Consider the following 13,644-nt stretch of genomic DNA (forward strand, 5'->3'; position numbering starts at 1 on the left):
TTTAATTTTTCATAATAAGATTAGTTTAGAAGTTTTTTTGCAGGTTAGATAAAGAATATAGTAAAGAAAATAGCAAAATGATCAAACATTGAATATTTTACGGTTAGACTATTATGTAGATAGCTCACGGACGACTAAGAAGTCATGTTGTTAACGTAAATTACAAATTACCTGCAGACAACTAAAAATGTATTGCTCAATGGATAGGGAAGATGCCCATCAATTGTAGTTGTTTGTAACAAATAGCAACATATGTTTACATGATTAAACTTTATAAACTCATATTTTATTTTATTTATCTTATGGAAACTTATTTTGTCTAATCTACCAAGTGATAACAACTTTATCTAACATTATATTCTTACATAATGCATGACAACACTGGGTGGTGCTAAGCATGACCTTTTTGTTGTTCAAAATGTATAGTTTTATTTTTGTAATTTTCTAGTTGTTCCAAAGTGTTATACATGATTACTTCATATAAGTAGATTTTAGTGCATCCACCTAATACAAATTAGGTAGTTTTATTATTGAGATATCTTCTAGTTTATAAGTTTTATTTAGAACTGAGCAATTTATTTCCACCTTTAAAAAAGCAAATTATTTATATCCAAGTGTATCATAAATGTTGACTTGATGTTATCATGACATTGGTAATAAACGAAAATATGAACCTTCTATTATGTTACAAAATATAAATTATGTATCAGAAATTTCTGATTTTAATTACGAGTCATGAACTTAAAATTAGCTAGACGTATATATTATTTGTATGCAACTTGCCCTACAATATTAATTGAGGAATTCATTGGACAAACCTTACTGTCGACATAGACTCACAGGTAAACATTACTAAGGGAATATAAGTAGAAACACAGTACTATTTACTTGTCATATAAGAGGTAAATGCATAAATTAATTAAAAAATCTACAGATTATAATTTTGAATAACATCCTTGATATATTCCCGATAAATTTACTAAAGCCGCGTATAAAGCATTCACCTTAAATATAGTTCCTTAAATCTAGTTTTCTATAACAACTCGATTGCCATAATTTAATTCTTATTTTTTAATTCAAAATTATAATAATCTCTTAATATGGAACCCACTTGCACCCAATATGGAGTCATCATTCCTAATCGATTAATACGCAAGTTGAGTTCATAATGGACTACCCATAACGATATTCATGTATTGTCATTTCGTTATTTAATTTGTACAAATGCAAAAATAGTATCACAGCTAGCGATTTCTTGTGTTTATTATCAAAACTTAACCAAGTATCATTTGTAATGATACAACAGGTTAGATGCTGAAAACTAGAATTTGCAAACTTGGACTTTTTTTTTTCATTTTTTCTGTATTTATATACATGAGCATAAAGGTTTTTTTTTAACGTGTATTGTATATTTCGAATCAAGTTAAATAATGATATATAGGGGGGCTGAATGGGCAGTATGAACACAAGCAGGATAAGCTCGAATAACATCAATAAAGTTTCTTAGCTGAAAAGACTTTGTTTTCACACATTAAGGTTGACAAGGGTCATTCCAATGGACCTCTGTATTGAATAATATATACAACCAGCTTCAGTTTCATAGAAATATCTCCACTTCAAAATCAACAATGGTATTCAAAACCCTTGTCCTTTTACCTTTCCTAGTACTTGGTGTTCTATCTGCAAGTTCTAGCTTAAAAGATGAAGTTGATGCTTTGGAACATTTCAAGAACTCAATCACAGATGACCCAACTGGTGCACTGCTGGAATGGAATGCTGATTCCACCCACTACTGCAACTGGACCGGAATCCAATGTGATGATGTCTCACAACGTGTAGTTTCCATTTCTATTCAGCAAACACAGCTCAAAGGCCAACTCTCTCCTTTTCTTGGAAACCTTTCCAACCTCCAGGTTCTTGATCTATCTTACAATTCTTTTACTGGAAACATTCCTTCCCAGTTGGCATATTGCACACAACTTGCTGGACTTTCCCTTTACACCAACTCTCTCTCTGGGCCGATTCCATCGGAACTGGGAAACCTCCGGAATCTGCAAATACTTGACCTTGGAAACAATTCGCTAACTGGAATTATTCCGGAAAGCTTGTGTAATGTCACTTCCATGTTAGAACTCAGCCTTGATGACAACAAACTCAATGGTACAATCCCGGAGAGAATCGGTGATTTGATCAATCTTCAGCAACTTGGAGCTTATAATAACCGTTTACAAGGCTCAATTCCTACTTCTGTTGGTAATCTAAAAAAGTTGATAGCTCTTGACTTCAGTCAAAACCAACTTACTGGTATCATTCCTAGACAGATTGGAAACTTGTCAAATTTACAAGCTCTTCAGTTGTTTGAGAATTCTCTTTCTGGAAAAATACCATTTGAACTTGGCCATTGCACCAATCTATCACTTCTTAATTTATACAGCAACAAGCTCGTTGGAAGTATTCCTCATGAGATTGGAAATCTCATGGGCTTACAAGTTTTACGGTTATATGATAATCAGTTGAATTCCACAATCCCAAATCCGTTATTCCGAATAAAATCATTATTGGTTTTGCAACTATCAGAGAATAATCTCATAGGGAATCTTTCTTCTGATATCAGTTCACTGAAATCATTACAATCTCTTACCCTTCATCAAAATAATCTTTCCGGGGAGATTCCAACATCCATAACCAGGTTAGTCAATTTGACATATTTGACAATTAGCTTAAACTTTCTCACGGGATCAGTTCCTTCGAGTATTGGGTCTCTTCATAATCTTAGAAATTTGTCTCTTAGTAACAATCTTCTAGAAGGGTCTATTCCATCAAGCATCACAAACTGCACTAATATCCGTTGGATAGATTTTGCTAGAAATAGGATGACAGGAGAAATGCCTCAGGGTTTAGGGAAGTTGTCAAATCTTACATATCTAGTTGTTAGTGACAACAAAATGTCAGGAAGAATCCCTGATGATCTCTTCAATTGTTCAAGTCTTGTGATCTTAGATATGGCACATAACAATTTCACTGGGTTGTTAAAACCGGGTATTGGAAGACTTTCTAATCTCCAAATTCTGCAAATTCATGGCAATTCCTTTTCCGGCCCCCTCCCAGGAGAACTCAGAAATCTAACTAGTTTGATGTTGTTAAACATGGGACAAAACCACTTTTCGGGTACGATTCCTGTAGAATTCTCAAACATTTCTTCCCTTCAAAGCCTTTCGCTTGGTAACAATAATCTTCAAGGCCAGATTCCAGATGTAATCTTTGAGCTCAAACAGCTTACAGAACTATACTTGATGAACAACAAATTTGTGGGTTCTATTCTGACTTCTGTTTCAAAGCTTGAGCAGCTTTCTCAGTTGGATGTAAGTGGAAACAGGTTTAACGGCTCAATCCCTGATAGTATGAGAAAACTTAACAAGTTGATTTCGATAGATCTCTCACATAACTTGTTCACAGGGTCTATTTCAAGGTCTGTGATTGGAGGTATGAAAAATACACCGATCTTTCTCAACTTCTCCAACAATTTTCTTACAGGAAGGATCCCAAATGAATTAGGCGAGCTGGAGATGATACAAGCCATTGACATCTCAAAAAATAATCTGTCAGGAGGGATTCCGGTGACGCTTCAAAGATGCAGAAACTTGAGAAGTCTTGATGTGTCTGGAAATCAGCTTTCTGGTAGTGTTCCAGAAGAAATATTCCCTCCTCTCGATCTGCTTTCCAGCATAAACTTTTCAAGAAATCAGTTTGATGGTGAGATCCCTGGAACTATGGCGAATTTGACTCGGCTTACCTCTGTTGATCTTTCACACAACAAATTCAAGGGTTTGATTCCCCATAGTTTTGGTAACATTTCAGTATTGAAACACCTTGACCTTTCTTTCAATCAATTAGAAGGTCGAGTTCCAGATACTGGTATTTTCAGAAACATAACTGCAGTTGGATTACAGGGAAACCCATCTCTGTGTGTTGCAAACAACACAGAATTATGTGCCTCATCAAGTCAATCAAACCATTCACTATCCAGAAAGGCTGTATTGATTCTTTCAATACTCGGATCACTTGCATTGCTTCTTGTATTTGTTTTGGCAGTATTATGTTGTCGGCATGTTAGAAAACCAAAAGTCAAAGAACCCCAGAACCCAGAATTACCAGAACACACCGCAGGGTTTACCCTCAAAAGATTTAATAGAAAAGAAATTGAAGATGCTACCGACAACTTCAGTGAAGGTAACATTTTGGGTACAACTAGTTTAAGCACTGTGTACAAGGGTAGACTACAAGATGGGAGGATGATAGCTGTAAAGATTTTGAACATCACCCAGTTTTCAGCTGAATCTGACAAGAGCTTTAACAAAGAAATGAACACACTGGGGAAACTCAGGCATAGAAATCTAGTGAAGGTACTTGGTTATGCATGGGAGAGTGGGAAGCTAAAGGCTTTGGTTCTTGAATACATGGAAAATGGTGATTTGGATAGAATTATACACGACTCTGGGATTGATAGATCAAGATGGGATTTGTCTGAAAGAGTAGATGTTTTGGTGTCTGTTGCCAGAGGATTGGTGTACTTACACTCGGGATATGATTTCCCGATAGTTCATTGTGATTTGAAGCCTTCTAACATACTTCTGGATGAAAAGTGGGATGCCCATGTGAGTGATTTTGGCACAGCTAGGATTCTTGGAGTTCATCAACAGGATGGAAGCAGCATATCTTCTGCATCCACATTTCAAGGCACGATTGGTTACTTGGCCCCAGGTAATGAATCACCAACTCCTCTTTTGTCCTTAGCTTTTAGAAAGAAAAAGTAACAATGGTTACACAAGCTTTCAAATTGTGAATCAAAATAGTTTGATTAGTGGACTGAACTTTCAAACATATATAGCTTTTGATGTTATGTTATAATACTTTTGACCTTGAAAGACACACTAATGCATTGTTGCATTTCTGTTTCCCAACAGAGTTTGCGTATATGAAGAAACTAACAACAAAAGTGGACGTATTTAGCTTTGGAATAATAGTGATGGAATTTATCACAAGAAAAAGACCCACAGGTGTCCTTACCGAAGAGGAGGGAATCCAGATCACTTTGCCACAACTAGTAGACAAAGCACTATCAAATGGAATAAATGAGGTGATTGAAATTGTAGACCCTGATCTGGCTTGTAATTTCTCCACGAAGCAGGGTTTCATAGAACAACTACTTAACTTGGCCTCATCTTGCACCAAAACGATTCCAGAAGATCGACCTGACATGAATGAAGTCTTATCTTCCCTTACAAAGATCAGTAAGAATGTCTAAATCTTGAAGGTTACAGACCTTTCTTTCTTCAGTGAAAGCTTTGTTTCTGAGAATCAGGAGGGTGAAGATAGATTCTAGTTGGACCTCTGTAGACAAGTGTGGGTTATGCGACTTAAAGCTAAGTGAAAGGGCCTGCTTGCCGATAAAGCAAAAGTCGTATACTTGTGTTTTAGTATAAATGCAGGTTTAGTGTAAGCCATTAGTTTGAAGAGTTAGTTGTCTTAAATCTTGCATATTTTTTCTGTGTATGCCATTAATGTCAAGAGCAATTCAAGAAGTTCAGTGGTGTTTTATTTCATCTGATTTGCATAGCTTCTTAGTTACATATATTACTACTTTAATCTATTCATTTCATCAAGCAAATTGCTATCTAAGATTCTAGGGAGTGATTTGTGTTTGATCAAAGAGCATGAATTCGTAATTCCTTACCACATGGATTGTAGCCCAGAGGAGGTATCATCATGTGTTTCCCTCCTTCCTTGAGATTGAGGGTTCAAGTCTCATTTTAGTTTATAAATAAATTAGATTTTTCATATAGAAAAAATTGAATTCATGATTCTGTCATCCACGCCGTTTGGAATATCGTAGGCTACCCAATCTCCCCCCATACTATTCATGTACATGTACAGAGTATATATAGATACATATATTATAGTTTGGTACCACTATTACTATAAATATTAGAATATATAATTCCGAGTCTAATATACCCCTCGGTCTAAGGAGGAGGATGTTGAATGCTTAGACTTGAAGTCGTTAAATAAAACTGGTGGTAATCTTTTTATGAAAATATCAGTAAGTTGTTTACGTGATGGGACATGCAAAACCCTTATGTAGCCATGTTGAACTCTCTCTAACAAAATGAATGTCGATTTCGAGATGTTTAGTGCGTTGATGTTGAATGGGATTTCCCAAAATGTATATGGCACTAACATTATCACAATGTAATGGAGAAGTACGCTGCGGTGGACAACCCAACTCTAAAAGAAGATTTCGAATCCAACAAACCTTAGCAATAACATTTGCAACACCTTTGTACTCGCCCTGGATAGAGAGACTGTAGTCTACCGTTTGGAACACCACGAGAGTAAGTTATCATCCGGGAAGATCGAGTAGTCGGACGTGGAACGTAGTGACACACCCCAACCGATGGTCGTATCATCGGGATACGCGACGTCAATGAATATCACAGTCAAAGCATACATGAACTGTACATAAAAACATAAAGTATCAAGATTACATAACTCAAAAATATCTTACATCGTCACATTTATCCTTACAAATCTTCAATGTGGCAAAGAGTAGCGACAAAGCATAGTTAATACAAAAAGGAGATGCAATAAAACCTACACTTGAACTCCCTCATTCTACTTCCCTTAGAATACATGTTTTAAAAATACGTCAACAACGAATTGTTGGTGAGTTCTATAGGTTTGGACTCCATATACCATTAAAATCATAAAGTATATCATTTATTAAAAAAGTTTTGAAAATCAAATCAAATCATATTGAACCATTTTATTTGAGTCAAAACATATCTGTTTCACCAAAATACTTTCGTGCAATAATGAAAAGTTTATAAAAATATCTTATTCATATATAAGTTTAAAACGTTGATCAGCCGTGTCATATTATTAATTAAGTGATTTATGACTTAATTTTAGTGATGACTCTTATCATTTTGAGTCAAACTATCTCACTACATATAGTCTCTTTCAACTAGTATAAGCGAAGAAAATCCCGCACAAATCCTATTTCAATTCTATACGAAAAGTCTGGGGTCTATACTGGAATCTTAACCGAAATCCGACACGGGACCTCTGCACTAACACTGCAAGAGATATGTTGAAAGTCCACACCGATGCTTTATCAACATCATGGGTTAAATAGAGTAGAAATGCCAACGCCTAAATTTGAGTCGTCAGACAATAGTTGTAGCTAACAACCATTGGCAGGATGTCTACCCGTATAAGTCTGTACCACCGATCTTATACCTGTTGTTCCATGTTCCATACAGATTAATGGTTATAAAACAGAGGGCTTTTACTAAGACGTATAGTCTTAGTGTAGTGATAAACATAGTCCATAAAGGAAGAGTCGCGAGTATTGGATCCTAACAATGTATCTAGGCATGATAATCCTAAACTTTCCATTATAGGATTATTAAATAATTATAGTTTTGTGGTTTAGGAATAATCTTTGATCGATGTCTTTAGTATTGTGGATTAACAAAACTTAACATAGTTTCAAATTTTATTATTTACCGTGATAAAATCTGGGTAGCATAATGGTTGCTTTTATGATATTTTCTAGGTTTCATCCAATGTGAAAAACGAACAATTCCCATAAAACTAATAAGTCACATAATTAAAACGATACATAATTTCGTAAATAACAATTTTTAAATCTTGAAGTTAATCATGTTACTTTATGCAACAAAATCCGTAATTTTGTAAAAATGAGTTATATTTTTATAATTAGTATAAAAATATAGTAATTCGTTTTTGCATTCATTTTTACATAAACTTATATAATAAGAGTTAATTTTTGATAATTTTAACTAATAATTATATATTTCTATAAATTTTGTTTTTCCACCATTTATGGTAATGTACATTTTTGGTTATAATTATATATTTTCATGAATCCCTAACATACTCAAACTTATATATACAAAGATCATAGTTTTATGAATTATCATATTAACTTGTATCATTATAGCATTCTACTTATGATTTTATGGTTTTTCTTAACTTTTATAATCATTTTTCATAACAAAGTTCAAGCATGTCAATAATAGCATTATACTTAACTTACCATACTTATTGGTAAATTTTATCATTTTATGTTGTTATTTCCTACTTTTCTAAACATTAACAAAGTAGGTTGCTATTTTGTGCATGTAAACTTAGAATCCATCAAAACTTTCAACAAACCACATTTATTCTCCCCCAATTATGAAAATTATAAAAATGGGTCCATAAAAGCTCACCCTAGTTGTGTGAGTCGGGTTTTGTCGGGAAATCGGGAAACCGAGCACTAAATCGACTTTTGGAATGGCAGGCTTTGGGATCGATCTAAACACACACAAAGGAACATAAAATGTTAGAAACTCATAAAAATCAGATTTCAACACCACTGGACGGAAGGAACAGTGTAACCGGAGCTCCACGCACCGCGCAACCACGGTGGCGTGTGATGGCGATGTGTGATGGTTTTCGACTTGGTTTCAAACAGAAAAACCTCTTGCTCACTTGGAACTCAATGGTTGAAGCAGATGGGAAGCAAGGTAAATGTTTTGGGGCTGAAACAATCGAGAAATGGGGAAAGCTGCCAGTGATCTTTTCCATTTTTCTCACGAGAAACTAAGCCCGACAATGGCTATTTTCGACCGGTGATGGGTCAGCCGGATACGATGAAGATCAGGGGGTGTTTGGGTAGCTTATCGACGTGAAAGGAGGAAGAAAAAGTGGTGGAACGGAAGGCAGTATCCTTTGTTATCCTCTTCGGTTTTCCGGTGATCGAGTGAGAAAAGAGAGAGAATGATCGAGAGGGGAGTGGGGAGGAAGGGTGTGAATGATTCGGTAAAGCTTTTGTAATCTTAAAGCAGATTTTTAGAAGACTTTTTGAGCATTGGAAGTACTTGGCAAATCAATGGAAGGATTTTGGAGATTACAAAACCCTATTGCTTTAGGTATGCATGTGTGAGTTGTGGTCGATCATGAAGCATGAGGGGAGGAATAGGAGTTTATCTCACAAGTACCAACTAGATTTCTATGTATTATTTGCTTTAAAATGATATATACATATGGTATACGTTTGTAACTTTATAAAGCAATTCCATACAATATATATAAATATGTTATGAGTTTGTTATATTATATACTAGGTTATAACCCGTGTTCCACACGGTTAACAAATTAAAATAATCTACATAAAAACAAAAACATTGCCATTAATCATAAATTTACAAATTCTTGTGGTGATATTTTATAGCAACATACTTCCATTCAATTGTGTAGAATACCATCTTACTTTGGTAGTTGGAGCTTCTATTGTGCTATATATTTTGATTCATTTCTAAGTCCTAGGTACTTGATATATTTGTTTCCATCATCACTAACAGTTGTAGCTTATCTATCCTAACCCAATAAGGCATTCATGTAGTCTTGATGTGGTTGATAATTCGAAACAGATGTCTTAAATATAGTAACCTGCATTCTAAATCATTACCCTATGTGCTCTAATGGAAAAACAAAAGATCATGGAAACACAAACTGCTTTACAAATAATGTAAATGCTAATAGATGTTGCCTAGCAGTAATTAAAACAACACTAATAGATTTTCCTATTTTTGTTATGTATTGGACATCTTACCAATAAAAATCATTGGTTCTCAAAGCATTCATGACTAATCTACACTATGTTAATGAAAAGTGTCGCCACTTTAATGACAAGATTAATAGATGACAGATGAAAATAAAAAAAATGATAAAAGTAAAGTTACCCATCCTAATGGTCATTACAGTATTGTGTTAGAACAAACATAAGTTGAAATCCTTAAAGTAATTATAAACAACAGTCCCTTATTTATATATATTTACATAAATGGTCCCTATGTGAAAATAATTAGTCACATAGAGGTCTTAATTTCTCTTTGCATAAAAGTAAAGCATAAATGGAAATAAAAATAAAAGTATGATACAATATTAGACACAAAAATGAAAGTACATTGCTATTTTCTGTAAATTAACATTTGGTGGTGATAATGTCATAATGAAGCTTACGTTGAGTTATGAAATTAACTATCTAACCCTTCTAAAAATTAACTATTTTTTATTAATATAGCATCTACCTTCGAGTTCTAAAAAAATAGTTTGCATGAATGATTGAATGGTCCGTATTTAAATAAATTAATATAAATGGTCCTATACAAAAGTAATGCATAAATAGAAAAACAAAAATAAAAGTACGATGTTATATTAGACATAAAAATGAAAGTACAATGTCATTTATTAAAAATTAACTTTTGATGATGATCTACCAAGTTCTTAGATGAAAATACATAAAGGAACCATATTTTTTTTAGTTTATTCATATTATCCAAACATTAGTTTATATGATCCTCGATGAAATGCAAAAACTTAGTTTTTTTAACTAAATAACTGAATAATAAAAGCAATAATTACATACAGGAAACAAAGTTTTCCAAAACTCAACATTAGTATTAGTTGGGAGCTTAAACCATCTTAGTGGCCCAAGAAACTAACTTAATCAAGGATCCAACATGAAAAGAGAGAGTTGATGTTGCATAGAAATGGGACCTTCTTATTATAAATATTACTCACCACATTGCAAGACCACCAAGCTGCAAAATACTGTTTAATTTTAATCTCCTGATCAACCTCAAATTGAGCCATTTAGTCCACCTTGATGTCCAGTGGTTGCGAATGGGCAGCCTCATACGTTGCACACAAATTTATGGTTAAATTTTCTAATAGACCCTGAGATTTAATTACACACCTAGTTTTTATTAATAGGTACTTTATCTGTCCTTATTTTTATTATTATTAATATACATACAACCAGCTTATTCAGTTATATTTACTTTTTATTAATATACATCTTGGCTGCAACTTATGTTCTTACTAATATATGTTTTTTTAAGATCGACAGAACATGAAAAGGAAAATAAAAGCTAACAGTTACATATTAAACTCACTTTTTTTTTTCTTGCAACTATCAAACTATTGAAAAGAAAGTAAAAGTACCAACCAAGTTAGCAAAAGAATTGCTTACTTTATATTTTTATTTCTTTTGTACTCAAGTTTAAGGAAAACATAATAACAATAATAATAATAATAATAATAATAATAATAATAATAATAATAATAATAATTGTTTGCCAATTCTTTCATTTGAGATGCTCAGGAAACATCTATTTTTTCTTCACATATACAAACGAAAAATATTGAATTAACATCTATGTGCTAGTTTTTATGTGTGCAGAATCCAAAAAAAATAAAGCAGAAACTTTCAACAACAGCATAAAAAATTGCCGAAAAATTACAGAAACTATTTTTTTGAATTGCAGAAAAACGCAACAATAAAATTTGTGAACTGCAGTAAATTAGCATAATCTATAACCAAAAAGTTGGAAAGTGCACGAAAAAAGAAATATAAATTAGAATATTTTTTTAAAAAAAGTTGTCATCACCACTTCCACCTATGGATGGAAGAAACCGAAACCCAAATGCATCTTTCAAGAAATGGCATTTGGGGGAATCGTTGTCACCTGTGCAAAACAACTCAAAGTTCAACATAGATATGGGTCATGTAAGATTAAAAAAATGTTTGTTTGGGGCATTTTGGGTAATTTGACATCAATTCCTTTTTAAAATGAAGTAAAATTTACTCAATTATGAGAAGCAAAAGTCACAGTTATAGCGTTCCTATGAATGATAAACAAAGTTGTAACTATAAAGAAGTAAATTTCATGTGTCAAGTCGGATCTTATTAGGTGTAAATCTATTAAAATGAATATTAAAGTGACATTTTCTGGAGGTGAATCAATGTGAGGTAGTAGAGGTGATGTATGTTTTTTCAATAGAAACAATAGAATTGCCCTAGATAATTAGGAGAACCTTCTCTGCCAAACTCATTTGTGACTTAATCTACAAAAACAGAAACCAAAGGGTGCAATCAGTTCATACTGCCACCATAATTATAACGAATTTAAATTTTGGAAATTATGTGACATGGCAATGATCCCAACAAAATTTGGACCAGGCTGCAATAAAATTAAAAGATGATTCATTTTTTATAAAAACATTACACTTCTTTAATCAAGATTTATGTGGATTAATTAAAAAACCAAAAACTTCATCCTAAACCCAATCAACATCAATTCGTGTAGCTTTTAAAATAGAAACTTGTGAAAGACTTTCTCATTTTCCACGTCAATTAGATCTCCTTCTTCCACATAAAACTCATCAATATTTTTCATTTACCTCTTCAGGAGCTGAAATTGAATTACCTAGTTTTAATAATAGAAAGTTAAAAGGATGGTTACTTAGGCCTTAGCTGATTAAGATAGAGGTCCCTCTAAAGCCACATACTCCGCCATTTTCTTATTCTTCTTCAGGTAACTATTCAAAGCATACAATGCAACAAAAATTGAATCTGTCTCATCCAGTCTGATTGGATCACAAATCTGTGAATAAAAAACCAACAATACAGTATAGATCAGTAGCCTGAGACAACCAAAAAACACATCTCTTTGAAAAATAAGAAATCTTGTATTACTTGTTACATTTGAATCACTTGTACCATTAATCGCAAGCACTATAACTCATTTATGGTTTCTTCTGCAACAAAGGACAAAATGGATTAATTAAAGAACCCTACTTATTTAGAGCCAAAAAAATTCACAGAAAATCGACTTGATGAACTTTCTAGAGAAAGAAAGAAGAAGAGAATGAGAGAAAGCACAACGTTGAAATAAAAGAAGACTGAAAACAACCTTTGTTCGAAGTGGCGGTGGTATGCATTTAGCTTTCACCCTCTCTCTTTCTTTTACGATTTACTGTATCAATCTTCATCAGCCAAAAAATGATAAAGAAGGACAAGAGATTGTGGGAGGAGTTGAATGAGAGGGAAGATATGAAGAAGCAGAAGTAACGATCTGATTCTTGATTAATCGATTTGATTGCCTAATTGCGTTTCTTGTTTACTTCCTGATTTATAGCCTTGTAGTTGGAAAGTATCATCTTAAAATTTTGAATTTCGATTCAAATTTGATGAAGACTCCCTGATTTATTGTGATTACCTTGAATAATCGGTTGAAGATATTTTGATAGCTGATTGCACAAAATTCGGCAGCTAAAGTTTAGGGATTTGATATTGATATTGATATGGATTGATGAATTGGGCGGGAGAAAATAAAGAGAAGTGCTAGAGAAAATGCCACGTGGAATAAAGATGGTATAAAAGGACAAGTGGCATGTAGGAGAGGTTTTTATTAAGAATATATATATATATATATATATATATATATATATATATATATATCGACTTTATATGTTAAAAATGATGTCAAAATTGTTCATATAATATGCTTTTATCCTTTAAAGTCATCACTAACTATTTGATGATTATTTGACAATTACATAATATATATATATATATATATATATATATATATATATATATTATGAAAATTATAGCAAAACACCTATAATTGACCATAAAATATGTCCTGCACACATATGCATATAGTTGCACATGACTTTAGAAATGTTGAGTTATTTCCCTCGTTAAAATCCATATTAAGTGGATTG

The 13,644-nt window shown here is 33.0% G+C and overlaps 1 protein-coding gene and 1 long non-coding RNA gene across 2 annotated transcripts; one reads left to right on the forward strand and one right to left on the reverse strand.

Moving 5' to 3' along the window:
- The first annotated feature begins 1,427 nt into the window (after positions 1-1,427).
- On the forward strand, positions 1,428-5,603 carry LOC145125071 (uncharacterized). The gene is made up of 2 exons (XM_079060562.1): positions 1,428-4,761; positions 4,965-5,603. Exons 1-2 carry the CDS (start codon positions 1,629-1,631, stop codon positions 5,303-5,305), a joined length of 3,474 nt encoding a protein of 1,157 aa, XP_078916688.1. The 5' UTR covers positions 1,428-1,628; the 3' UTR covers positions 5,306-5,603.
- Positions 5,604-12,240: 6,637 nt separating this feature from the next.
- On the reverse strand, positions 12,241-13,119 carry LOC145123554 (uncharacterized). Its single transcript, XR_013715191.1, has 3 exons — positions 12,828-13,119; positions 12,611-12,672; positions 12,241-12,518 (listed from the first exon to the last, which is right to left on the reverse strand). It is a non-coding gene; the product is annotated as an uncharacterized LOC145123554 (long non-coding RNA).
- Positions 13,120-13,644: the final 525 nt, after the last annotated feature.

Source organism: Lactuca virosa, chromosome 7, assembly GCF_052849685.1.
Source record: "Lactuca virosa cultivar CGN04683 chromosome 7, Lactuca_virosa_CGN04683_v6, whole genome shotgun sequence".
NCBI classification, from domain to species: Eukaryota; Viridiplantae; Streptophyta; class Magnoliopsida; order Asterales; family Asteraceae; genus Lactuca; species Lactuca virosa.

Bases quoted from the DNA above. Each gene is read 5' to 3' on its own strand.
- LOC145125071 (XM_079060562.1), top strand. From the start codon at position 1,629: ATGGTATTCAAAACCCTTGTCCTTTTACCTTTCCTAGTACTTGGTGTT. The intron at 4,762-4,964 runs GTAATGAATCAC...GTTTCCCAACAG, and splicing joins GATTGGTTACTTGGCCCCAG to AGTTTGCGTATATGAAGAAA.